Genomic DNA, 23,062 nt, shown 5'->3' with positions numbered 1-23,062 from the left:
TTCTGAGGGTTGGTGTGGCAGCAGGCTGGCGCCTGGCTCTGTCCCACCCATGGCTGCACGGCCATGGCTTTCTAGCATTGTGTTATGGGTGATGGGGCTGGAGGGGACCACGCGGGACATCCTCCCACCGGGTGTCCGGGGGTGGCTCTACCGAATCCGCTCCTTCCATGTGCCCAGCCTGTCCTCCTCAAGATTCACTAGTGACGAGCGTGATCCCAAACCTCATCCCAAACCTGATCCCAAACATCCGACTGAGCGTCCCTGGAGTGGGGAGGACATGGGGGAGGGCTCGGGTGCCTGGCGGGGAGAGGTACGTGTGTGCCGCAGAGACACCATCTGTTTCCTTCTCTCCCAGCAGCAGCAGCTTCAGACCTTTGGGTTAATGGGTTTTGGGTCTATTTAGATTTAGAAACCCTCTATTTTGCTTATTTATCTTTTTTTGCGAGTCCAGCCTACTGGTTTGCACGTGCTGTGTCCGATGCTTTGACCAGTGGCTGTTAGACCTGTCTGTTCCTAGCCAGCGAGTGCGAACCAGACCCCCTTCCCTCTCCTCTGGGTTGATGGGAGACATCCACATAACAGGGTCATATGCCTCTCCGTGCCCCTCACTGGGGCGTTTCGCCTCACCGATTAATGGGCTCTGCCTCCTTCTGTGCCCTCCTGCAGTATTTCTACGAAGGGAACGACATCAGCGACCTGCCGGTCAACTTGTCTGTGGTCTGGAACGGGAACTTTGTCATCGACAACCCCCAGAACATCCAGGGTGAGTGAGGGATGGGACGGGGGTGGGAAAGCAGCCTGGTGCCCCCCACAGCCTCCAGCCCACCCCTCTCCCCCACCCCAACCGCAGTTTGCACCAGTGCCTTGGGGGAGGGAGCAATGCTCCGGCTGCATCGATCAGATGGGTTTCTAAACAAGAGGCTTTTCTCCAAGAATCTTTGGGAGAGCTGGTGGCATGCATGCAGTGGGAGAGGGTGAGAGTGGGTGCCCTCCTCCCCAAAACCCTGTGCCTGCGGGCTGGGGGGACCGTGCTGACCCCCACGCTCCTTCTGCCATTGCAGCCCACCTGTACAAGTGCTCGGCCCTGCGGGAGAGCTGCGGTCTGTGCCTCAAGGCCGACCCGCGCTTCGAGTGCGGCTGGTGCGTGTCGGAGAGGCGCTGCTCGCTGCGGCAGCACTGCCTGGCCTACGAGAGCAGCTGGATGCACGCCAGCAGTGGCAACAGCCGCTGCACCGACCCCAAGATCACCAAGGTACGCGGGGACGGATGGGCGGTGATGTCCTGTGCCGGGGGACTGGGATGCGAGATGGAAGATGGGGATGGGGTTCTCTGGTGGCACCTCAAAGCAGCCAGATCTACTTGGTGTTTAGGACTGAGCATCTCTTGTCGCCACTTTCATTTCCAAGGCTAAAATCCTCTCTCCACCACCCCCGTGCACAGGGCTTTCTGGCCCGTCTCCAAGATTCCCACCGCTCCTCCTGCGCAGGGCTGGAGGATCCCAGGAAAGCTGCAGCTCCGCTTTGCTCCTCCTCTTGTCACCATGCGTGCTGGTAGTTCATCATCTCCCTTCCCTGACAGCTTTTATGACCTTCGTTTAGTAAGATTGAGTATATTAATGTTCACACGCCTGTTGGGCTGGGCTCCAAGTGCATGAGGAGGGACTGGTGGGTATTTCTGCTGGATACCTTCTGTTTACCCACGGCTGGCCGGGCCTCGCCGGTGTTAATTACTGGAGTCTTAGCGCAGGATCTGATCTGTTTGGGTTTCAGTGCCTTATCTGATGGAAGCTGGAAATAAGAATCGTGCCTTCCCCAGCACCGCCTGCCTCTCACAGGGCACTGGTACTGCGGTGGGCAGGGTGGCAGCCGCGCGGGGAGAGGGGGGTGCCCCCTCTCCCGGGCATGTCCCTGCCTGCAAAGAGCCCTGCCTGCAAGAAGTACTGCCTGCTGAGAGTTGCCTGGGGCTGGCGGAGTGCTGGCAGGAGAAGGGATCCATTCCCTGGGGGGAGCAGGGTCGAGCCCCAGAGCATGCATCCCTACAAGGAGTTCCACTGTTGTGTGTGGGGCTGCAGGGCTCTCCATCCCCGCTGGCTTCCCACCATGCTCAGGCTGAATTCCCAAAATTGGACCCCTGGGCATGGTGGGAGTGGAGACTGTGGTGGCCAGGTCATGCCCGGAGTGGCCTCGCTGAAGGCTGTGCCCTGTCCTCTTGTGCTCGTGTGGCCAGGGCTGCAGGCATCCACGTGCACACAGCTCACAGCAGTTTCCCAGCAGTTGGTGGTATCCAGCCTCGGTAGCAGCTCTCCTGCCCTGAATCATCCTGAAATTTTGCAGTAATTGCAGGTGCAGCAGAAGCAGATCTGTTAGCAGGTGGGCTTGACATTGGTGCCGCTCTGAGTTAGTGCCCTGGGAGCTGGCAGTCGGTGTGGATGTGTGTAGCTGTTGGTGTGATGCTCCTCCAGCAGCCTGCCCGTTGCCTGCTGCTTCCCACAACCCCTGTCCCACACCCTGGGCTGTGGACAGGCTTGGAAATGGTCCAGAGAGCAGCGTGGCGTGGAGAGGGCGGCATGGAGTGGTGGGGGAAAAGAGGAGTCTCCTACAGTGATTCTGGGAGGACCTGGAGCCTCCTTCCAACCCAGCTAGCCAGGTGCAGGTGTCTTCACAGGTGGTGGGGCTTGGCTGGCTGGGAGATGACCATGGGTGAAGAATCACTCACCCATCGCTCAGTGGTAAGGACAAGCCCCCTCCAAACCTCACGGGGGTCCTGCCCGGTGCTGGCTGTGACCCTCAGAGCGATATCCCTTCCCCTGGGAAGGGGGAACCCCTCAGCCTCGGCACCTCCTGGCCCTGCTGTGGCCGCCGGAGCCGGCAGCGAGCCCACTGCTTGCGCCCACTGGAGTCGTTTGCTTGTTGATGCAAAAGGACCCTGTGAAACCAATTAGCAGAAGAGTGTCGGTGTTTGTCAGGGCCGGGGGTTTGTAGGTGGAGGGGGGAAAGGGGAGGCTGGGGCAGCCCCCGCTCTCCTGGCCAGCTCCCTCCTCCCGTGCGCCTTGTTTAGCCGTGACCTCCCCGCCAATGATGTCATTTCATTCCTGGGCTTGTTTCCCTGAACGCGTGGCCCTTGTCAGCTTTGCCACGGAGGAGGAATGTAATGCGCCAGAGCAGCTTTTAACACTCATTTAGAAACACCAAACAAACAGCCGCTTCTTGCCAGCCGCCTTGGAGCTCGATTTAGGGGGAAGACCCAACCTGGTGCTGGCTGCAACTGCCATAATGAGCCCCGATCCTGGACTTGGGCAGGACCTGAGCTCGGTTTAGGCAAACAGCGGTTCCCCGCAGCCCCGGAGGGTTTTGTTGCTATGTAAATTGTGAGTTGGGGCTGCCTCGGCGGGAGCCGGGGCTCTGGGGGCTGGTCCCAGCTCTGCCTGTGTGCAGGGGGGGCCGGCTGCCCCCCTTGGAGCGTGCTGAAGGTGATCAGTCCGGTGCGAATCCGGAGGATGGTGGTTAACCCCAGAGAGGAGATGGCTGCGGTGGGGCCCTGCAGAAACGGTCCCCAGCTCTGTGCGGCCCATCGGGGCTGGGGATGTGGACAATGCCCACTGCTGCATGTTTTCCACCCTCAGCTCGTCTGCCTTTCCTCGCTGCGGGGGTGGCATCCAGGACTAGCCCTGTGTGAGGAGGAGGAGGGAAAGGAGGAGGAGGAGGCGGCTCCAGCTGGCTCAGGCCCCCGGGTTGCAGCCGCCCAGATTTGCTAAGAATGCAAAGAGCTCGCACGTGCTTGGTCGCGGCGTGAGCGTGGCCGTAGCGTGAGCCTGTCCAGGCGCTGGGCGCAGCGCTGGCAGAGGTGCCTCCCGGTGCTGGAGGGGATCTCTGCCAGCGCCGCAGGAGCACGAGCAGAGGAGGGCTCGGTGTCACCGGCGACCCAGCCCTGTCCCCGGTCCCAGCCGGAGTGTGCAGCCCTGCCATTCATCCCAGTTAGCGCTGGAGGTGGGCGCTGGGCCCCGGGGCTGGCGAGCGCTGGTGTAAAACTGCCTGGCTGGAGGCAGCGGTGGGCCTGTGTCTCCGATCATCCCTCATCCCACGCCGTCTGTCAGATCGCACCTGCCTGCTTTATTGGGCATCATCCTGGTAAATGAGGCGCAGCGCTGGGGTAAAATGCCCTCCCTTCCCAGCTGGTCTCGGCACAGGGTTTGCCCCTGCCTGCGGTGCGCAGGGACCTGGTGGAGATGCTTTCTCTTTTGAGGACGTCTTGGACGTGGGGATCTCATCCCTGGGTACGTGGGACCTGGCCAAAAGCCAGGCAGGTCCACGTGCTTCCTCACCGGCTCAGCTGGAGCCGTGGCTGATTCTGCCTTGTCTCCTTCCCGTCTGTGTCCTTGTCACCTGTGAGGTGGCTCTGTCTGCAGCGGGGTGTCCAAATCCCAACCCTCTGCTCGGACACATCTGACATCTCCTGGCTTGTTCCTGGGAGGATTTGTGGATGCGGCTGTCATTTGGGAGGTCTTTCCCGCTCTGTGTGCTCTTTGCAGACGCTCTGGCATTTATTTAACCCATCTGTCCTCGTCACTCGTGGGGGAGTGACACTCATCCCGCAGCTGCCCGGGCTGCAGCCTGCCCGAGTGAGGCGTCCCCGCGGCTCCGCTCCCTTGGCTGACGGGCCGTGCTCTCTCCTAGCTGTCACCCGAGACCGGCCCCAGGCAAGGAGGGACCCGTCTGACCATCACCGGAGAGAACCTGGGCCTGAAGTTTGAAGATGTTCGCTGGGGCGTTCGAGTCGGCAAAGTGATGTGCATCCCCATCGAGAGCGAGTACATCAGCGCTGAGCAGTAAGTGCCCAGTGAGGGGTGGGCACGCTCCAGGTCACCTCGGTGGATGGGGGTCGGGGTGCTGGTGCTCAAACACTGCCCGTGGCTGCAAGAAAACATGGGGCTGACTGGGCCAGACTGGGAGAGAAGTACCTGCTAGTTGTGGTCACTCTGCGAGGAGCCCAAAGGCTTTGGGGAAGCTCCCCCCAGGGCTGGCAGTGCCAACAGCCACCGCCTTGGTTTCTCATGAACCCTGCTGGCACCTGGGACCTTTGCTTGGTGCCAGATCTACCCCTTTCTGAAGCTGGTCCATCCCCACCGTGGCTCAGCAAGCGTCTTGGTGCCGGGGCACTGAGGGCTCCTTCCCTACATCCCTTAGGATTGTGTGTGAAATCGGAGATGCCAGCCCGAGCAAGGTCCATGAGGCGCGGGTAGAAGTCTGCATCCGCGACTGCTCGCCCAGCTACCGGGCCACATCCCCCAGGAGCTTCACCTTCGTGGTAAGCCCCGTGCCGGGGGACAGGGCTGGTCCCGGGTGGTTTGGGGTGGTTTTCCAGGCGAGTTGGAAAACTGGCCATCATTTCCCTGGGGGGCAGGTGGGGATGCTCTGGGCAGGCGTTGGGTCATGCTGGTTGAATTTCTCCAAAGCTGCCACTGCTCTGCCTCCCTGCGGTCCTGCTGGCACTGCCAGCCCTCAGCACCGTGCCCTGCCACTGTCCCACAGGTCCCTCTCCTCTGCGTCCCCATCGCCTGCTTTGGGGCTGTTTGGGGATGCGGGTTTCGGTCCCCAGCCCGTCCGACACCAGGGATGCTCTTTTCCTTTGACAGACGCCCACTTTCTCCCGTGTGGTCCCAGCCCGGGGCCCTCTCTCCGGTGGCACCTGGATTGCCATCGAAGGCAGCCACCTCAACGCTGGCAGCAACGTCTCCGTGACCATCGGGGGACGGCCCTGCGCTTTTTCCTGGTAAGGGGCACAGAGAGTGGTGGAGGATGGGTGACGGACAGTTCCAGAGGCAGCGGGACCCCCAGATAGAGCAGCGGCCAGGAGCCCGTGCTGGGGAGCCAAGGAGCCAAACCCCGCGGGCGGCCGGAGGTGTCTTCCCCCAAAACCTCTGTGTGTCAGAGGCTGCAGGAAGAGCCCAAAGAACGGGGATTTTTCTCTAAAAGCACAAAGCCCTGAGGCATGAAGTGGATAATTTTTAGATTAGGGATGATAATGGAGCGGCTCTTTAAATATTTTCCTGCGGTAATTACTGGTTATCAGCCCTAATCGCTGCTGTTTGCAGCAGCCGTGTGATGGGAACGCTCAGGAGCTGCTCAGCCTTTCCTGGCTGCCTTTTGTTTCGTTTCTTGTTTTTGTTTGTTTTTGTTTTTTTTTTTTTTTCTCTCTTTCTCTCTTCCTGCCCCCGACAGTTTCAGAAGGGGAGAGGGGCTGGGACAGGGGGCTCATGGGCAGCATCGGCCGCCCTCACTTCCCTCCTGCCCGGGCTCTGACGGGTCGTGCATTTCTGCTCCAGGAGAAGCGCTCGTGAAATCCGGTGCAGGACCCCCCCCGGGCACACCCCCGGCGGCTCCCCCATCCTCATCAACATCAATCGGGCAGAGCTGAGCAACCCGGAGGTGAAGTACAACTACACGGAGGACCCCACCATCCAGAAGATCGATCCCGAGTGGAGCATCAACAGGTGAATCGAGGGGTGCCCGCAGGGAGCTTGTGGGATGCAGGGGGGGCTGTTTTCCACACGGATCCCCCCACCTGATGGGTACGTCCCAGTGCTGCTGCGATAGCCACCGGGCCGTGCTCCAGAGACGTGGCGAGAGGAGTGTGAGCAATGGCTTGGCACCGGGGTCCTGCTAACTCCTGGCCTGCAGTGCTCAGCCTGGCAGGGGGCAAGAGCAGAGAGTGCTTTGGATCTGCTTAATTTCAGCTTGACATTTGGCGGCGGCATATAAAATTAAAATATTTCCCATCGGGGGATTTTTCGAAATGTTTACATATTTTTCTAAAAGGTTTGAATTGGCTGGAGAGGAGGCGAAGGAATCCATTAAGCGCTAGTGCCAAGGGAAACCTTCCCCAGGGTGTTGATGAGGAGCGAGCTCCCCAGGGGCATGGCCAAGCTCTCCAGGACTGCGGGGCTTTTAACAGCAAGGCACGGAGAAAACCCTGCAGAGCTCAGCCTGCCCTGCCACCCGCTGCCTGCATGGTGGAGAAGGGGGTGGCAGAGAGGACCTCCTCTGCCTCGGGATGTTTCCCCATTGTGGAAGCTTGGCCTCCTTTAGCTTGGGAGCTGCCTTCAGACCCCAAGCCTGGACACAGGGTGGGATGTTAGTGTTAATTAGCAGGTTTTATATCTCTAGTTGGCCCTTGGGTCAGCTGAGATGATTTGGTGGTGGTGAATGCCAGATCCTGCTGGCTGTGGTGACATCTGGGTGGGATAAAAGGTCTCTGGGGCATTGTGGTGCACCCAGGCTGGGGCAGATGGGCGTCTGGCTGGTGAGGATGGGCGCTTCCCTCCCAGAAGCGGGGACCCCGTGCCAAGCTGCTTCTTCTAACCCATTGTTTCCATGTCTGTAGTGGTGGGACGCTGCTGACCGTGACTGGCACCAACTTGGCCACCATAAAAGAACCCAGGATCCGGGCCAAGTACTGCAGCTCTGAAAGGGAGAACGTAAGTGGTGCTGGCTGGGGCTGGGGCAGAGCGCAAGGAGGAGGGGTGTTGTCTTTCTGCAGTGCAGGGCAGAACGCGCATCCCTTCCCCATCGGGTGTGATGGCGTGGAAGGGCTGAGGTCCAGGGGCTGCCACCCAAAGAGAGGCACCGATCTCCCTGCAGGGCCTCTGCCAGGTGCTGCCAGGAGAAGGTTGAGATCTGAGCGTGCGAAACTGATGGGAGGTTTGTGGGATGTCTGCAGGATAGTGGCAGAAAGAGCCCGTCCCCAGCGAGCTCCCACCTGCCACCCCTCGCACATCCATTGCAGACAGGAGTCTCTCTCTGCCCCGTGGTGGAATATGGCACCTATTGAGTAATAGCATAAGACAGGAGATCCTGAGTCTAAACCCTGTGTCCAGAGCTGCTGCTTGCAGGAGATCCTTGTGGGGTGCAATCCTGAGCTCTGTGTCGGGAGCTGGGTCTGACCTCTGTGCCTCCTGCAGAACTGCACCGTCTACAACGACACCACCATGGTGTGCTACGCGCCCTCCATTGACAACCCCGTGCGGAGCCCTCCGGAGGTTGGCGACCGCCCGGATGAGATTGGCTTCGTCATGGATAATGTCCAGGCCCTGCTGATCATCAACACCACCAATTTCGTTTACTACCCGGACCCTGTCTTCGAGCCACTCAGCCCCACGGGAATGCTGGAGCTGAAGCCCAGCTCCCCCCTCATCCTCAAGGTAAGGCAGCGTGCACCTGGGGGCAGAGGGGTAGGGACATGTTCCTCTGTGGAGGTGGCTTTTTGTCTCTCCTGGAGCAAAGTCCTGCACTGCAAGAGAACGAATTTGCTTTATGTTGTTCTTTTTTAAACGTTCCCCCTTGCATGAGAACTGACAATCTCCTTCCTTGTTCCCTCAAAGGGCAGGAACCTGCTCCCGCCGGCTGCTGGTAACTCCCGCCTGAACTACACGGTGCTGATCGGAGACACTCCCTGCACCCTGACCGTCTCCGAGACCCAGCTCCTCTGCGAGTCCCCCAACCTCACCGGCCAGCACAAAGTCACGGTAAGTGCTGACACCGGTGCCTTTGCTTCTCACGTTCCGTGTGTCACAGAGGTTCGGTCTTTATCCCAGCACTGGCCCTGCTGCGTGCTCATCCCCGGATGAGGACCGGATATTTGGTGCATGTGCAGGAGCATCCTCAGGAGCCATCTTCCTGCTCCCTGGGCATCACTCTCCCTAATTACATCTTTGGTAGGACCAAATACTTTGTCCCCTTCCTGGCACGCTCAGCCAGGCGTTCCTGTGCCCTGGCTAGCCCTGCCAACAACCTTCCTTCCCCGCTGGGTGCCAAGGCACAGCCGGTGCCAAGGCAGGGGGGGTTCCCACCCCTTCCCCCCGGTGCCAGCTCACACCATAAGGAAGGCTCCCTTGTTTGTGGGGTTGTAGCACAGCGGTGCTCGCGCTCCAGGACCCTGCCAGGTTGAAAGGGACCCGGCGCGGTCCCCCCGCAAGCTCCCCACCTGTGGGGGAACTCGCTTCACATCCCATCTGTTACTGTAATGTTGTCTGAATGAGACATCAAACTCTCTGCCTGCTCCGCACACGCTGGCAGCGTGTGTCCTGCATCCCATTAAAGCGCGCTGCGCTGCTCCGGGCCAGCTCCTGCCATCCCTGCATTTTTCTGCATCCTTCCTCCCGTGGGCTGGGAGTCATCCCCCGGTTCCCAGCACAGCGGGCATGGTGGGGAGGGCTGTCCTGGGCACATACCCCCTGACGCCAGATCCCTTTTTTCCCCGCCATGGCACAGATTAAGGCTGGAGGGTTCGAGTTCTCCCCGGGGACGCTGCAGATCTACTCGGACAGCCTGCTTACCCTGCCTGCCATCATCGGGATCGGCGGCGGGGGCGGTCTGCTCCTCCTCATCATCATCATCGTCCTCATCGCCTACAAGCGCAAGTCTCGGGATGCCGACCGGACCCTGAAACGCCTCCAGTTGCAGATGGACAACCTGGAGTCCCGAGTGGCCTTGGAGTGCAAAGAAGGTGAGGGATCCTTGTGCTGCTAACGTGGGGGTCTTGGAGGGTCTCGTACCGTCCCGAGCTCGGTGTGCTCCCACCGTTTCCCCACTACCTTCTGGAGCGGGAATGGGAACAGGCAAAACTGCTTTGTCAGAGGACACGAACTCATTTTGGGTGGGATTGGGGGATTTTTCCAGTGAAGGAGTTCCCTTCCATTTCTCCAAATGGGAGAAAAGAGAGCAAGGAGAGTAGTGAGGGCTGCCCGCGAGTGGGCAGTCGGTCTCTCGTTACGTGACAGACGGATGCTGTGAAATTGGACAGAATTCCCTGTATGATCCTGCTGATAAAACCTAATTGCCCATTATCCCCCTGAGCTGGCTTCCGAGGCCCCGACCCTGCCAGCCGCAGCCACAACCAGCCCAGGCACTGCGGATGGAGCAGGCACCGAAAACAAGATAATAAAAAGGGAAAAGAAAGAAAAAACCCTTTGCTCCCCCAAATCCCCATCCCTACACACGCCTGCGGATGGCACTGGTGACAGGGAGAGGGGAGGGAGCTGGTGGAGGGGATGGTGTCTTGTCTTCCACAGCTGGCAGATAAAAGGATCTGCTTTTAATTAAAAGGCACAATCTCTTCCCTGCCTTTTCTCTTTTCTAGTCCCACTAGTTACAGATAAGATAGCACGCCTTTCAAGCTGACGGTTTGTTTTTTCTCATCAGGCTGACGAGCCTGCAGCCCTCTGCCTGGCTTTCAGCTCCCTTTAAAGTGCCGTTAATTTGATTTTTCTGAGGGTTTTCTCCCCCCTCCAACCCATTTCCCTGGTGCATATCCAGGACTCCTCTCCCGTCAGCTTTTCCCTCTAGGTGCAATTAAAGGTTCAGGACCCCCCCGCATCGCATTCCCCTGGGAGTCGTGGCTGCCTCTGCTCGGATCGGGAGGTGCTGGGGTGGGTGTGTTCAAGCTCTTCTCTTGAGTAGTATTTAGGTCAAAAAGAAATGAGGACATTCTTGCGGTTTAGGCTAACGTTTTCCCCCAGAAGCTCTGGCTTTGTTCAAGCCTGGCTGTTCCCCACTGCCCCCGGCATCCCTGGGAGGCTGCGAGTACTGAGCAGGGGGGATTTGAGCCCCCCGGGACCCGGCGGTCCTGTTCCCAAATCTGCCACTTGATTTATTGTGGGGAAGTCACCCCCACCCTCCGCAGCTCGGTTTCTCCATCTCTGAGATGGGGACAGCGATCACAGCCTGCCGGGGGGAGGGATACGGAGCCGATTCACGCCGGGGGGATCCCATCCATGGAGTGCCGGGGGGTGCGGCGGAGGCTGGGTGCTGATGCTGCGTGCTGGGACTCCGGGATGTGTTGGTTAGTTCTGCTTTTCCCACCCCAGCCTTCGCTGAGCTGCAGACTGACATTAACGAGCTGACCAACGACCTGGATGGGGCTGGCATCCCCTTTCTGGATTACCGCACCTACGCCATGCGGGTTCTCTTCCCAGGGATAGAAGACCACCCGGTGCTGAAGGAGATGGAGGTGTGGTATCGTCTGTCTGTCTGTCTCTGTAGTGTTTCACGCTGGGGATGTGCCCCTGCACGAGTCCCCGTGCCCCAAGCGTAGGGCTGGAGAGATGCTTTGGTCGGATGCTGGCCCGGCCTGGCGCAGCAAAGAGCATCTCGCCACGTGGCAGCTGACACGAATGCGGACCGGCTGCCAAATGGTTACGGCACTTTCTGACATTAATATCAATATTTATATTAATATCATTGCTGCTGTCATTTTCTACAGCAGTTGCTTTATTCAATTGGGTCTGTTTGATGCCTGCCCGGCCGCTCGTTTCTAGCAGGCTTGTCTGACATTGCCTGCTTGCTTGGCTTCGTTTCCCCCTGCAGAACCCATCCTTGGCATCCTTCCCCTGCTCCCCAAACCAGCTCCCCCTCCTCTCCCGGCCTCCCCACCTCTGTTTAATTTAGTGTGTGCAATTGTACAGCAATTGGCTTCTTGTTTGCTGGGCTGCTGAGGCCGCTCTTGATTAGAGAAAGGAGGGGGGTGACCTTAGCTTCTCCTCGCTGCTGACCCGGCACAGTAATTAATGTCGACATGGGCTTCACAATGTATTTAGGAGAAGTAATCGGCCCTGGTGCAAGATGCACGGTCACTAATTGCAACACAACAAGCTCTTACCAACTGCAAGTGCACGTGCTGGTGTTGTACGCCAGCATGGCTACAGCGCGGGGCCCTGGCCTTCTGCCTGCTCTCTTTCCCTGGTCCCTAATCCCAGCTGCGGAGGGCGGTGGGGACCCTGTTTCCATGGATTTCCCCTTGCAGCTCGGGTTTCCGGATGCTCAGAGCCACAGCAGGCGTGAGCGTAGCCCTCCCTGGGGCACAGCCCTTCCTGTCTGTGCAAACGCCTGGCTCTCCTCTCACCTCTGCTCTTGCTCTTAAGTATTTTCCCTAAAGGGAAAGGAGTGGAAAGGGTATCAAAAAGGGTATCAGGGAGGAATTTTGCATTGGCCGCGGCAGGCTGGGTGGGAGTTTGTCTGCTTCCAGCTCCTAATTCAAAGTATCCCACTCGAGGGAGCACGCCAGCTCAGCCTGGTCTGGGAAACAAAGGGTTAAAGTTGCAAAGGAGAAAAAAAAAAAAAAAAATCCCCAAAAGAGATTGAATAAAGCAACTACAGTTGTGTAAGCTTCATATAATTTAATCAGGTTTGCTTTTATTTGTCTCTTTACTCAGAGTGTAACATTAGATATTGCAAGTGACGGGAAGGAAACAGCACTTGCTCACGCACACGTTAATCCGCAGCGAGTATCAGGCTGTCGGTACCAGCTCCCTGTCTCTTTGGGTTTTGGGGGGGGAGGTTTGTTGCTTTGTGTGAATTTAAGCCTGATTAAATATTTAATTCAGTATTGTTCATTTATTTCTGCTAATGATGAGCAAGTTAAACACGGGGGCCCAGGGAGGTGACAGGCATGTGGGGGGCTCAGGCATTGCCGTGCTGCTTGTGATGGCGGTTTCGTGTCCTCCCGTGCTCCCTGCCAAGGCTCCCATGGGATGGTCACTGTTGGGCAGGACCCGTTTCCCATCTTATCGAGATCCTGCTGCTCCACTGAAGGGAGAAAGCCTCTTGTCCTGTGGTCTCCTTTGCCTGGTCTTGGCTGCAAAAGCACCAGCAACGTGCAGAGGTCGGATGCAGCATGTCTCCTTCTGCACCAGTTTTACTGGTGGGTCTGGTAGGTCTCCAGTGCAGCCGCTGTGCTCCAGCCGGCTCTCAGGTCTTCCCACATTGAAGAATCAACCAGCAGGGAGGGAGGCACTCCGGGAAAACATAATTTAAAGCATTTCTGTTCCTAGCAGGACGTTATCCTCTGACCTGCATTAAGGGAAAGTGAGCCACATGCTTGCTTGTGTGGTGCCCACGAGAGGAACCCCGAGGATGGGGGCAGAGAGGGTTTGTCACTCCCCCGTCGCCCTTCGGGGATGCTCTGGGGCAGGGTCCCTGCTCACCTGGGTGATGAGGGTGACAGTGGCACCTGGGGGTCGTATCGCAGAATTGACAAGGACTGGGTGGGGAGCGGGGTGTTTGTCCAGTGGGAGAAAGTATTTTGGAGGGGGAAGTTACAATTGTGAGGAATTTTGCTGAAGAGCACCGATCCAAAGTTTTGATTGAAGTGAAATGATTTGATGTGTCAAAACCCTGTTCTTCATTTTGAGTTGGTGTTTTGAAATGAAAAGTGTTGTTTTGTCTCCAAATATTGACATGAAATGAAATTTTTCACTTATTCTCCCAATCAGGAAGACAAGACAAGGCGGGGGGGGAATAATTCAAATTGACGTTTTACCACAGCAAGGCTTTTATTGAGAAGAAATTATCTTTTCTAATGGCAAAACACCTTGTTGTAAAAATGTTCTTTTCTGATAAGAAATTTGGTCAGGGCTGGCCAGAGCTGGGCTGACGATGGCAGCACGGGGATGAAAGCATCCCAGCCCAATCCCTGCTGGGCGCTACGTGGCCAAGTAAGACCAGAAATACACCTTCAAATGTCTCAAGAGGAAGGGGAATATTTCAGTCTGTGTCTGGAGCGGGGCAGAGCCAGGTTTCTGCTCTTTGCTTGCCTGTCTGAAATCCAGGCCCCCAAAACCAGGCGGGTTTGCTGCTGGTGGAGCTCAGGGTTGTGGCTTTATTTGCTTTCTGTGCAATACCCGAAGCGCGTGTTGCAGTGACTTCGGTGGGAACTGAGCTGCTTGTTAGCTGAAATCGAAAATTATAATTTGTGTGCATGTTTGGGAGAGAAAGAGTGTTTGTTTACGGGAGGGAAGTGCGTGTATGTGCCTGCACACATGCGGGAGAGGGTCTTTGTATGGAAGTGTGTGTGTGTGTATATGCATATATATACATTGATGCGCTAAGACTGTGTTAACCTGATGCTGAGGTATTACAAACTAGATAATACCTCTGGAGGGAACTGAGACTGATCACCAAAGAGGAAGCTTGGTAGTATGGAGAGCGCAAATCCAGCTGCTTTTTGGCCCTTTTTCATCCTTTCCTGTTTGGGGATGAGGGTGAATCCAGGATCTTGTGCAGCCCAGCCACCGTCTTTTCGTTGCCTTCACCCTAGTGCCCATCTCCTAGCTTTGCTCTATTCTTGCAGGTCCAAGCGAACGTGGAGAAGTCTTTGACCCTCTTTGGGCAGCTCCTGAACAAGAAGCACTTCTTGCTGACCTTCATCCGCACTCTGGAGGCTCAGCGGAGCTTCTCCATGCGGGACCGCGGCAACGTGGCCTCGCTCATCATGACGGCGCTGCAGGGCGAGATGGAGTACGCCACGGGCGTGCTGAAGCAGCTCCTTTCCGACCTCATCGAGAAGAACCTGGAGAGTAAAAACCACCCGAAGCTGCTCTTGCGGAGGTGAGTGACCATCCAAGGGGCTGGAGCTGTGGGACAGTGCCCAGGCTCTTCTGAGTGTGTGGACACGTGCTGATGTCCTTTAGGGATGCCATCAGTGATGGCTTTGGTGTTGGCTGTGGCAATGCTGGCACTGGATCTGTGGTCAAGCATTTCCTTTCCTGTCTGCGTGCAAGTATGAGAGGCGTGTGGGACCACCCGGGCCCAGCCAGCTCAGGAGTCACCCGTGGGATGTTCTCACTCTGGTTTGGTCTGTGCAGGTTCATGTTGTCTGGGGAGGAGGGATGCTCGGCGAATATCGGCTGCGAAGGCTGGTGCAGGGGGGATGCGTGCTGGTGTCAGGCACTGTCATGTGTCGCTGCAGCGACGCTTCCCCCTGCCTTCCCTTCTCCAGGTGACCAGGCGGTCCCCCAGACCTCCCAGCACTTGGGGCGGCTCTCGCCTTGCCTTCTGGCTGCCTTGCTGCCGGCACTCCTGCGTGGGTGCCTCTGCGGGTTTGCAGCAGGCTGGAGTCCTCCTTTCCCCACTGCCTTCTCGGGACTTGCCCACCTCGCTGGGCACATGGGGGTTTTCCTGGGAAAGCCAAGCGGATCTTCGCAGGCAGGGAGTCTCGCCGGGGCTGGGGGGAGCGTGAGCAGGAGGCAGCCTGCCAAGCCCTGCTGTGAGTCTGCCTGGCCCATCAATATTTAACGATAGCTCTGAGCGCTCCTTCATCACGGGCTGATGAATATTGAAAGATACACCAAGTGCCGAACAAAAACAATTAATAAGCTCCACCAGCCCAGCTCGAGGCCCTCCATGCCGTCCTCTCCCTTCGCATGCCGTGCTGTGCCTCCCCATCTCTGCCTCCACCAGCCCGGTGCCTCCAGCGGAGATGCAGGGGTGGCTGAGAGCCACAGCGTTGGCATGTCACCAGAAAGGCTCCAGAAAACCAGAGCATCTTTCAAACATCAACCAATGTTCATGGCATGGCCAGACGGGACAAAACCTGTTGGGTTTTGCATGCCTGGCCCTGGGGAGACGCCTGGAGCGGACACAGATGTGAGCTGATCCCAGTTACCTCCCTGCTACTTTCCCTTGGCTGATCTCTTTAGGCACATTGCTTTCTTACTCTCTCTGCTTCATTTATCACACTGCAAGGGAGCCCTTAATTTCTCAAAGCACCTCGTTAGCAACGTGCCAGAGAGAGGGTGCGGTGCAGACCCGTGGCTGGCCGGGAGGGGGGTGGGTCTTGGAGGTGCCGACCCCTGTCCCCCATCCCTGTTCCCCAAGCGCATCCTCAGGCTCTTCCCTTCTTACTGTCCCTCCGTGACACCAGGCTTCACTGAAATATTTGAGCTGCGTATCCAGCTCCTGCATCTCTCAGAGCATCACAAAGCCGCTACCATCGGAGCAAAACTCTGGAATGAAGTAAATCAATAAAATATAAATAAAAGGCAGTGCAGGGAGGCCAGCAGCTGCAGTGGCTGAGCCGTGGGAGCAGCACGGGGCCAGAGCCCAGCCTGCGCGGGTGCAGCGAGAGCCAGCAGTCCAAGGAACTATCGGTCCCCAGCTGCGGGCTTGGGGGTCCATCGCAGGTGGAGCTGGATGCTTAGGGCAGGGACGAGGTCCCCTGGCTGGTACCTTGCTCGTGCCTCCCTGAGTGATATTTAAAGAGACTTCGTTCTTCCTGCAGCCGTGTTGAGGGCTGTGCTTCCTCCGTCCTTTTGATTAGCCCGGCTGTTGGGCGTGCGACTGTGCTCACCGCCCAGGGCAACTGGATTAACATTGATCTAACTGGAGAGAGCTGTTATTTATTTATTTTGTTATTGGATCATCCCGCCGTTGCTGTGGCATCTGGCTCTATCGCGGATAAAGACAAACATCTGCCGGAGCCCAGGTGGTGGCACTTCAGATGAGTGGTGCAGGCTTGTCAGCGAAGGACCTGGTCTGGGGCTGGGGAGGATGTCTGCTGAATAGCTTCAGTCCACCCCTTCCCTTGGCTTTCTCCTCATGTCCCTTTCCTTCTCTCTCTTTTTCTTCCCCTTGATGGATTAATCTTTCCTGGCGGGGCGCAGGAAGGCTTCCCCCCTCTGGAGGCGCAGGTGTTACTGTCCCCTAATGGTTTAAGGAGAGCTGTGCTATTCCAGGGAGGGCAAAAAGGGCTAAGCCCCATTAGCACAAGAGAAAGCCTTGGATGGGACCACACAACCCCGAGACAGCTTGAATAAACTCTGGGAAAGTGGATTTCCTACCCCAGCCATCTGGCCGCTGGGAGCTGCTCCTGTCCCATCTGCCAGGCCTGGCATTGCCGTGGGGCAGTGCATGGCATCTTCATGGTGGCTCTGAGGTTTGGGTTCCTTCTGGGTTTTGTCTCGTGACAACCCGTTTGTGTTTCGTTTCCCTGGTGCAACAGGAATGCAGCCACGTCCCTGAGGTTATTAGTATTGCTTGTGCTTTCAGGAGCATCTGTGCTTGCAAGTGGCTGATCTGATGATTAAGGGGTGGATAAAGTGAAGAAGCCTAACGGGAGAAGGTTGGGGGGCTGGCTGGCATTTTTACTTTAAAGGGAGTGAAAGCCACTTTAAAAATAACGGACATGTTAAGGGGAATTTTGATCTTATGGCACTGAGAGCAGGCGGTGGTGCAGACACAGGCGTGTTAAGCTGCCCTTGTAGGCCTGCATGGTTCACCTGGGTCCTGTGTCACCCTCAGCTCCCTCCGTGCCAGACTGTCCCTCTGCTGGTGCGGCACACCCTGGCTGCGGTACTGCCACCCCGAGGTCCCCACGTCCTGTTCAGACCCACCATGGCTCACACCCATCCTGCAGGATCCTGCTCTCCCTTCTGTGCACATGCTGCATGGTGGTGGTCCCACACAGACACAGGCGACTCCCCCGGACCTTCCCTGCCGTGCCGCTTTGGAGCATGTTGCCATCTGGATTTGAACCATGCTTTAGGAAACTAGGGGCAATTGATAGGTTTTCTTAAGGCAGTTTTGGCTGTTTCCTTCAACTGCATCTCCAAAAGCTGAGAGGCACGGCTCCATTTTTAAGCTCCTTTTTGAGCTGGTGGTTGCATCCTCGTTCACTGCAAACTCCTACATCACCACCCCACTCTGAGGAGACACACAGAGACCCGGGATTTCCACCATGCAGGCAGGCAAGGGTTAAATCCCGAGCCTGGCACAGTGTCTTTGCACAGTGCTCCAAAGGTACATGGAAAACAGCTTGAGCTTCCAACCACTGCTCTTACTTCTTCCTTCTTTAATCCCCTTGTTTTCGGCTGAATTAGTTCTGGGGATAAGTTTGTCCAAAACCATATTGGGATCAAAGTCTCCAGACCTAAATCCAGCGGTGGCTTTAACCAAGGCCATGTGCCAGTGGACCGGTGCCCTCTCTGCGTGGCAGGGCTGTGCATCCCTGCCCGAGAGCCACCAACATCGAGGCCCAAGGGCAGGGGGACAGAGAGAAGTGAGGGTGCAGAGCGTGGCCTCCTAAAGCTTCATCGTCACCACCACTGATGGCCAAGAACCAGGTGTCCTCTCCTCCAGCAGTTCTTCTGAACAGACCTTGCACAGGCTGCTGGGGAAAACTCTCTTTCTCCCTCCAGTATTGGTGGTGATTGTCCTCTTGCTCTACTGCAGTTCCTGGGCTTTGAGGCTGTAGAGATCAAGGGCTGCTTTGGGTGTTGCTGGGAAGTCCTATGTCACCCAGTAGAGATGGGCCTGTGTCAGGGCAAGAGCTATGTTGAGTGCGTTGCAGGAGCAGAAGGCAGAGCAGCAGCTCCCAGGTGGGGAGAGGGGCTTCCAGCTAGATCAGGCACTCGTTGATGTGGGAGGAGGTGCTCCTGTTGTGGGAATGTGGGTCGGGATCTGACCTTGCCTTGCAACCTCAGCTCTTCCCTTCAGGTTGTGGTTTAACTGGGGAGCTTGAGGTAGGTTTCATGACCATCCTCCTGTGGAGGGAGCTGCCTGGTTCCAATGGGACACGGTGCAAGAAACAAACTTCGTTTAAGTAGAAGGTACCAGGGAGAGGTAGAAAGCTGGTCATCCCTTGGGTGAGACTCCCCATGGGACAAGGTCGTGCTTGGCTCTCCCTGGATCTCCAAATACACCGGAGACCAATTTGCCTCTCCCTCCTGGGGGCTGCTGTGGCTCAGCCTTGCGGATGGGCAGGCTTTTCATAGAGCTTTTGCTGTCTTCTCGTGCCCCTTTGCTTCGAGGCTTCTGCCTTTCCAGATGTGACCTTTTAAAGCCAAAAAAGATAAAGCCACAGTCCAAGGCTGAGGTGGCAACGGGTGAGATCAGAGACCTTTAATATTCTCTGCTGACGCCTTTGCTCTCTGCCTTCCCTACAGAACGGAGTCGGTGGCAGAGAAGATGCTGACGAATTGGTTCACGTTTCTGCTGTACAAGTTTCTGAAGGTGAGTTGGGAAGGAATGGCAACCCCACGTGGGTGGGGAGGTGGTTCCTGCCTCACCGGGATGTGGTACCCAGAGCCTGGGCTGACGTGCTCCTGAGCGCTGCCGCTCCCTCCCAGAGCAGAGATCTCTTCCCGGGTCTCCGTTCCCATCCTGTGTTTCTCAGATGTGATTAGTGATCCTGGGACTCCTTTCGGGGAAAGAGTTGAGATTGAGAAATGAAATCCAGACTGGGATTGCTTAATGTGTAGTGGGTTTGAGATCTTCATAAAAATAGTGCCCAAAGAAAGGATAAATCTGAAGCAACTGAGCTGAGTCTTGAATCCCTTCGGAGTGGTCCCCATTCCTCCTTCCCTGCTTCTGCTTGTGTAACTCAGGAGGAAAAAGCCCTGGGAGCTGGTCCCTCTGTAGTCATCAGTGTGCTCGAAGGATATTTCTGCCTGTTTGAGCTGTAGTTTGATGTGCTGAGCTCTTCACGTAATGCTGCTGCTTTTGCTTCATGTCTTTGACACTGAGGCTCTTTGGTAGGGGAATCGTTTCCCCCAGGCATCTCCGCTTCTGCTGATGCTTCCCCTCCAAAAGGTGCCCCGGTGGGGGTGGACGCCCCATGGGGCCTGTTGGCAGCCGGGGCTGCAGCTCTCTCCACAGTGTGTGCGCGAGGGTGCAGATGACGTTGGACCTCCTCGTGCCTCTGCCTGCGTTGGCGAGCCCCTTAACTTGAATTTGCCTTTTTCCCAATTTCATCGGGGGTAGCAGAAGAGGATGCAAAGCGTAAGGGCTGCTTTTACTGCTGGTTCACCCAACCCATATCGAGAGCATTTATCCCATCAGTGCCAGTGCTTCCACCTGCTAGAGCCGCACCAGCAGCCATGCAGGTTACACAGCTGCAGCTCCAGCCCATGGACCACCATCTTGGTCCTGCTGCTGCTTCGGGATGACACCGGTGGGGTGAACAGCGTCTCTGGTCCCATGGCGGGTTTGTCAGTCAGCAGAGCCGTTTCTTGGGATCCTGCCTGGCATCAGCGCGGCGAGGCTGGGTGGCACGCAGCCGTTTTTGTGGGATTTCATCCCTCATTAAGATAAAGAGGGTTTGAACCATTTCCAGCCAAGAGATGAGAGTGAGCAGGAGTCTGTGCAGAACTCAAGTGATCGTCAATGAGAGGTGATTTATAATATCACTTACATGCACTTGGCTTTTTGCCTCTGTCGAGGGATAGCCTGTATCTATAAAAATCTAGCTGTAGTGTGCAGCAGAGATTGCTTTCCAGGGGTTGGAAAGAAGAAAAGCTGTGCCAGTCGGAGGGAGATGTCAAACCTCCTGCTGCCTCTTCGTGCCGGGGCTTTGCTCAGTGGGGCTGCCCTCCGCCCCTGCAGCTGCAGTGCCTGGTGGGATCAGGTAGGACACCGGCAGACGGCTCTTTGGGCTCTGTGGGGTCGCTGGGACAGGCAGGAGTAGCTTTCGCTGTGGATGAACTCCTTCAGGGCTCCTTGAAGTGGACAAGGTTGTGCTTTGGCCGAGCAAAGCACAGTGCACAGCCTTCGAACGCCCACAGCGGCATTTGGGGACGTTGCGTTCGTGTGTGTGACTTGGCGCCCTTGGCCTGTCCCTGGCTGGGCAGGTGACGGTGACATGTTCACCTTGTTCAGAAGCTGCTTTGGATCAACTCATGTGCCACCACTGTCCTGCATCTGTCCTTGTACGGCCCTGTCCCCCTTTGGAGAGCCTTCTGGGCGCATCGCCAGTGCGGGGCAGGTCTGAGGATAAGGAGTAGCAGGAGAGAGAGATGTGGGGATGGGACCAGGGCAATGGCTTTTTATAAAGTCCTTGGCTATGCCATGGCTTTGGTGGCAGAAAATGCCTCCAGTTTCTGGATAGTAGCAGCAGGAGAGAGAAGTCGGATCTAGGTGCACCATTACAGGAGGAACATATGTGGAGGGCCTGGATAAACCTGCTGGCTGTGAGATTTGTTACCCTGGGGATCATCTCCCCAGGGAAGTGGTTGAAACTCCATCGCTTGGGTCACGTAAGTTAGACTGGAAGAGACTTGAGGATGGCCTCTCCTGGGTCGGTCCCACCAGAGGAGACACGCGGGGCCATTTCTGCTTATCTCCCGGCAGTGAGGGTCACAGGTGGCATCAAAAGCAGGAGAAACCTGTGGAGTAGATGGAGAGGTATCACAGCAGACAGTTTGCCAGCAGGGAAAATGCACCAAACTGCAGTAATCGTGCATGTAAATGAGGCAGGCGCACGTGTGCCAGATCGGCTCTCAGCAAACCTGCCCGGAGCAGGGCCAGGCACTCGGCATCGCGTGGCCGTGATGTGCTGGGGCGAGGGACGGGGACACGGCCAGCAGCGTGGGCAGCCAGCGAGGGCTGGCTTTCATGGGGACCCTGTAGTAGCATTTATCAGACTCTTAATGAGACACCCTGGGGAAAGGGAGAGGGATAAATCGAGACAAGTGCTGAAAAATGCACGATATTAGGTGCCTGATGAGCTAGATCTAGTCAATAAGACAGTTTGAGTGTTAGCTGGCTCGCCTCAGCCTGCTCCCAACGTACCGACGCGTGCATGCACAGGGTGTTCGCAGCCGCCCTCCTCAGCTCGGCTCACACGGAGAGCCCCCCCAGAGCCCCCTCACTCAGTGAGCAAACTGCATCGGGGCTGGCAGCGTGGGCACGGCTGCGTTTTGGGGGGCAGGCTGCCCTCCATCAACCTGCGGGGCCGCCTGGCCCCATCTCAGCGGTCCCCTCCTGTGTCTCACCCGATGGAGATCATCTCGGCGCAACTGCCTGGCACCGGTTTCTGTGCTCCCCGTTCATTTTGTTGGTCTCTGTCAGGGACGAGCCCTAAACCATCCTCATCTGTTGTGGCTCAGTGAGCTGTGACCCACGGCAGCATCTCGGCCCCGGTCCTCAAGAGCCGGTTGGGACAGTGAGATTGGGAGTGAGGTTTTAGATTTTAGAGGTAGGACCCACATTTGGAACAGGCGGGGATGCCAAGCTGGAACGTGGAGGATGCGCAGAGTCAGGGGGACAGGGCAGAGGGGCTGTTTCTGTTGACAGGGTGCCAAACAGGTCAGAAGGAGACCAGGATCCTGGGGCACGCAGGACCCCCCAAAAGCCTGCATGGTGCTGGAGGAGTGACGTACCCATCAGCAGGACCACTGATGCCTCCATCCCTCTGGGGAGGCCATAGGGCCAGCTCTAATACACGCACCCTAGAAGAGATTTATCCCCCATCAGCCTGGCCGACGTCCGACCAGCGGAGGAGGTGATGCTGTGATGCCTGGACTGCAACTGGGCCGCCAGTGTGAGAAGGGCTGAACCGACCTCTCTCAGTGGGGGTCCCTGGGGGGGTGCAGAGCTGCAGACGGAGAGGGGCAGTAACCGTGCCTCGCCTGAGAGGGGGAATCTGTGGGCTGAGACGGGAGCAGCCATGCCAGATTTGAGTAGGAGTCCCGCTCCAAGGTATCCTCCATCCACACCACTTCCGCAGACCTGGAAGTTTTATGAGGAGTTTTTACAAGCAACCAAAAGAAGACACTCGAGTCTTTCCACCGCAGCTGGAGGGGTGGGCTCGGGGTGCCTGGGGGCTCACTGCTGTGTGGCCAGCCTGGCACTCCTGCCTTGCTGGGCAGCTGGTAATGCGCAGCATAGCACCCACCTTGGGTCTCTCACTTTTCCAAGCTGACTTAATGAAGCCAAGTTTGCAAATGAAACATAATTTCAAAGACAGGCGTGTTGTTGGAAGGTCTGGGGATGATGTATGCCTGTTCCTGCTCGTTAGCAGCTGTCTCTTTAATTACTGCAGATGCTAACGAGATGCTAACAGCATATGGTGACAGGGAGAGCAGCCGCACTTTGCACCAAAGTACAATTTATTTGTGAGGCGGCCGGGAGGGAGGGGCGAGGGCTGATGGGGTAAAATCTGCTGGGACTTCTCCCCGTCCTCTCTGCTCCCATCCTACCCTTTTTTCTCCCTTAGGGCTAATGCCTGTATCTGGAAGGGCTCATTGGGATGCAGCTCAGGGGAGAGGTTTGGGCCCTGGGTGATAAAGGGGTGTCTACTTCCAGCCCCCCTACGCCAACTCATGGCTTCAGGCTGGTTGGTGCCTCCAACCTTGGTGGATCCTTTGCTGTTCTTGGGTTGCTGCAGTTCCAGCATCCAGCATCTTCAGGGGAAGTGTCTGGTCCAGTTTGCCTCTCCCTTCCTCCCACCTATGAGATAGATGCTGATGTGGCTCTGGCTGATGGCTAAAGCTGGCTCTGACTGTAGGGGTTTGGCA

The 23,062-nt window shown here is 57.0% G+C and overlaps 1 protein-coding gene across 1 annotated transcript in view; it reads left to right on the top strand.

Moving 5' to 3' along the window:
* Positions 1-23,062, top strand: part of PLXNA1 (plexin A1) — a 106,569-nt gene that overhangs the window by 67,339 nt on the left and 16,168 nt on the right. The window contains exons 10-22 of the mRNA XM_075158888.1: positions 667-763; positions 1,062-1,252; positions 4,674-4,825; positions 5,184-5,304; positions 5,633-5,769; positions 6,323-6,490; positions 7,381-7,474; positions 7,958-8,197; positions 8,378-8,521; positions 9,267-9,501; positions 10,862-11,004; positions 14,122-14,378; positions 18,713-18,779. Of these exons, the coding sequence (XP_075014989.1) occupies positions 667-763; positions 1,062-1,252; positions 4,674-4,825; positions 5,184-5,304; positions 5,633-5,769; positions 6,323-6,490; positions 7,381-7,474; positions 7,958-8,197; positions 8,378-8,521; positions 9,267-9,501; positions 10,862-11,004; positions 14,122-14,378; positions 18,713-18,779 (2,046 nt within the window). The remainder of the gene's footprint in view (positions 1-666; positions 764-1,061; positions 1,253-4,673; positions 4,826-5,183; positions 5,305-5,632; positions 5,770-6,322; positions 6,491-7,380; positions 7,475-7,957; positions 8,198-8,377; positions 8,522-9,266; positions 9,502-10,861; positions 11,005-14,121; positions 14,379-18,712; positions 18,780-23,062) is intronic.

The sequence above is a fragment of the Calonectris borealis genome, chromosome 10, assembly GCF_964195595.1.
Source record: "Calonectris borealis chromosome 10, bCalBor7.hap1.2, whole genome shotgun sequence".
NCBI lineage: Eukaryota > Metazoa > Chordata > Aves > Procellariiformes > Procellariidae > Calonectris > Calonectris borealis.
Note: the sequence above shows the minus strand (reverse complement) of the source record. Positions and strands in the feature narration are given on the sequence as shown.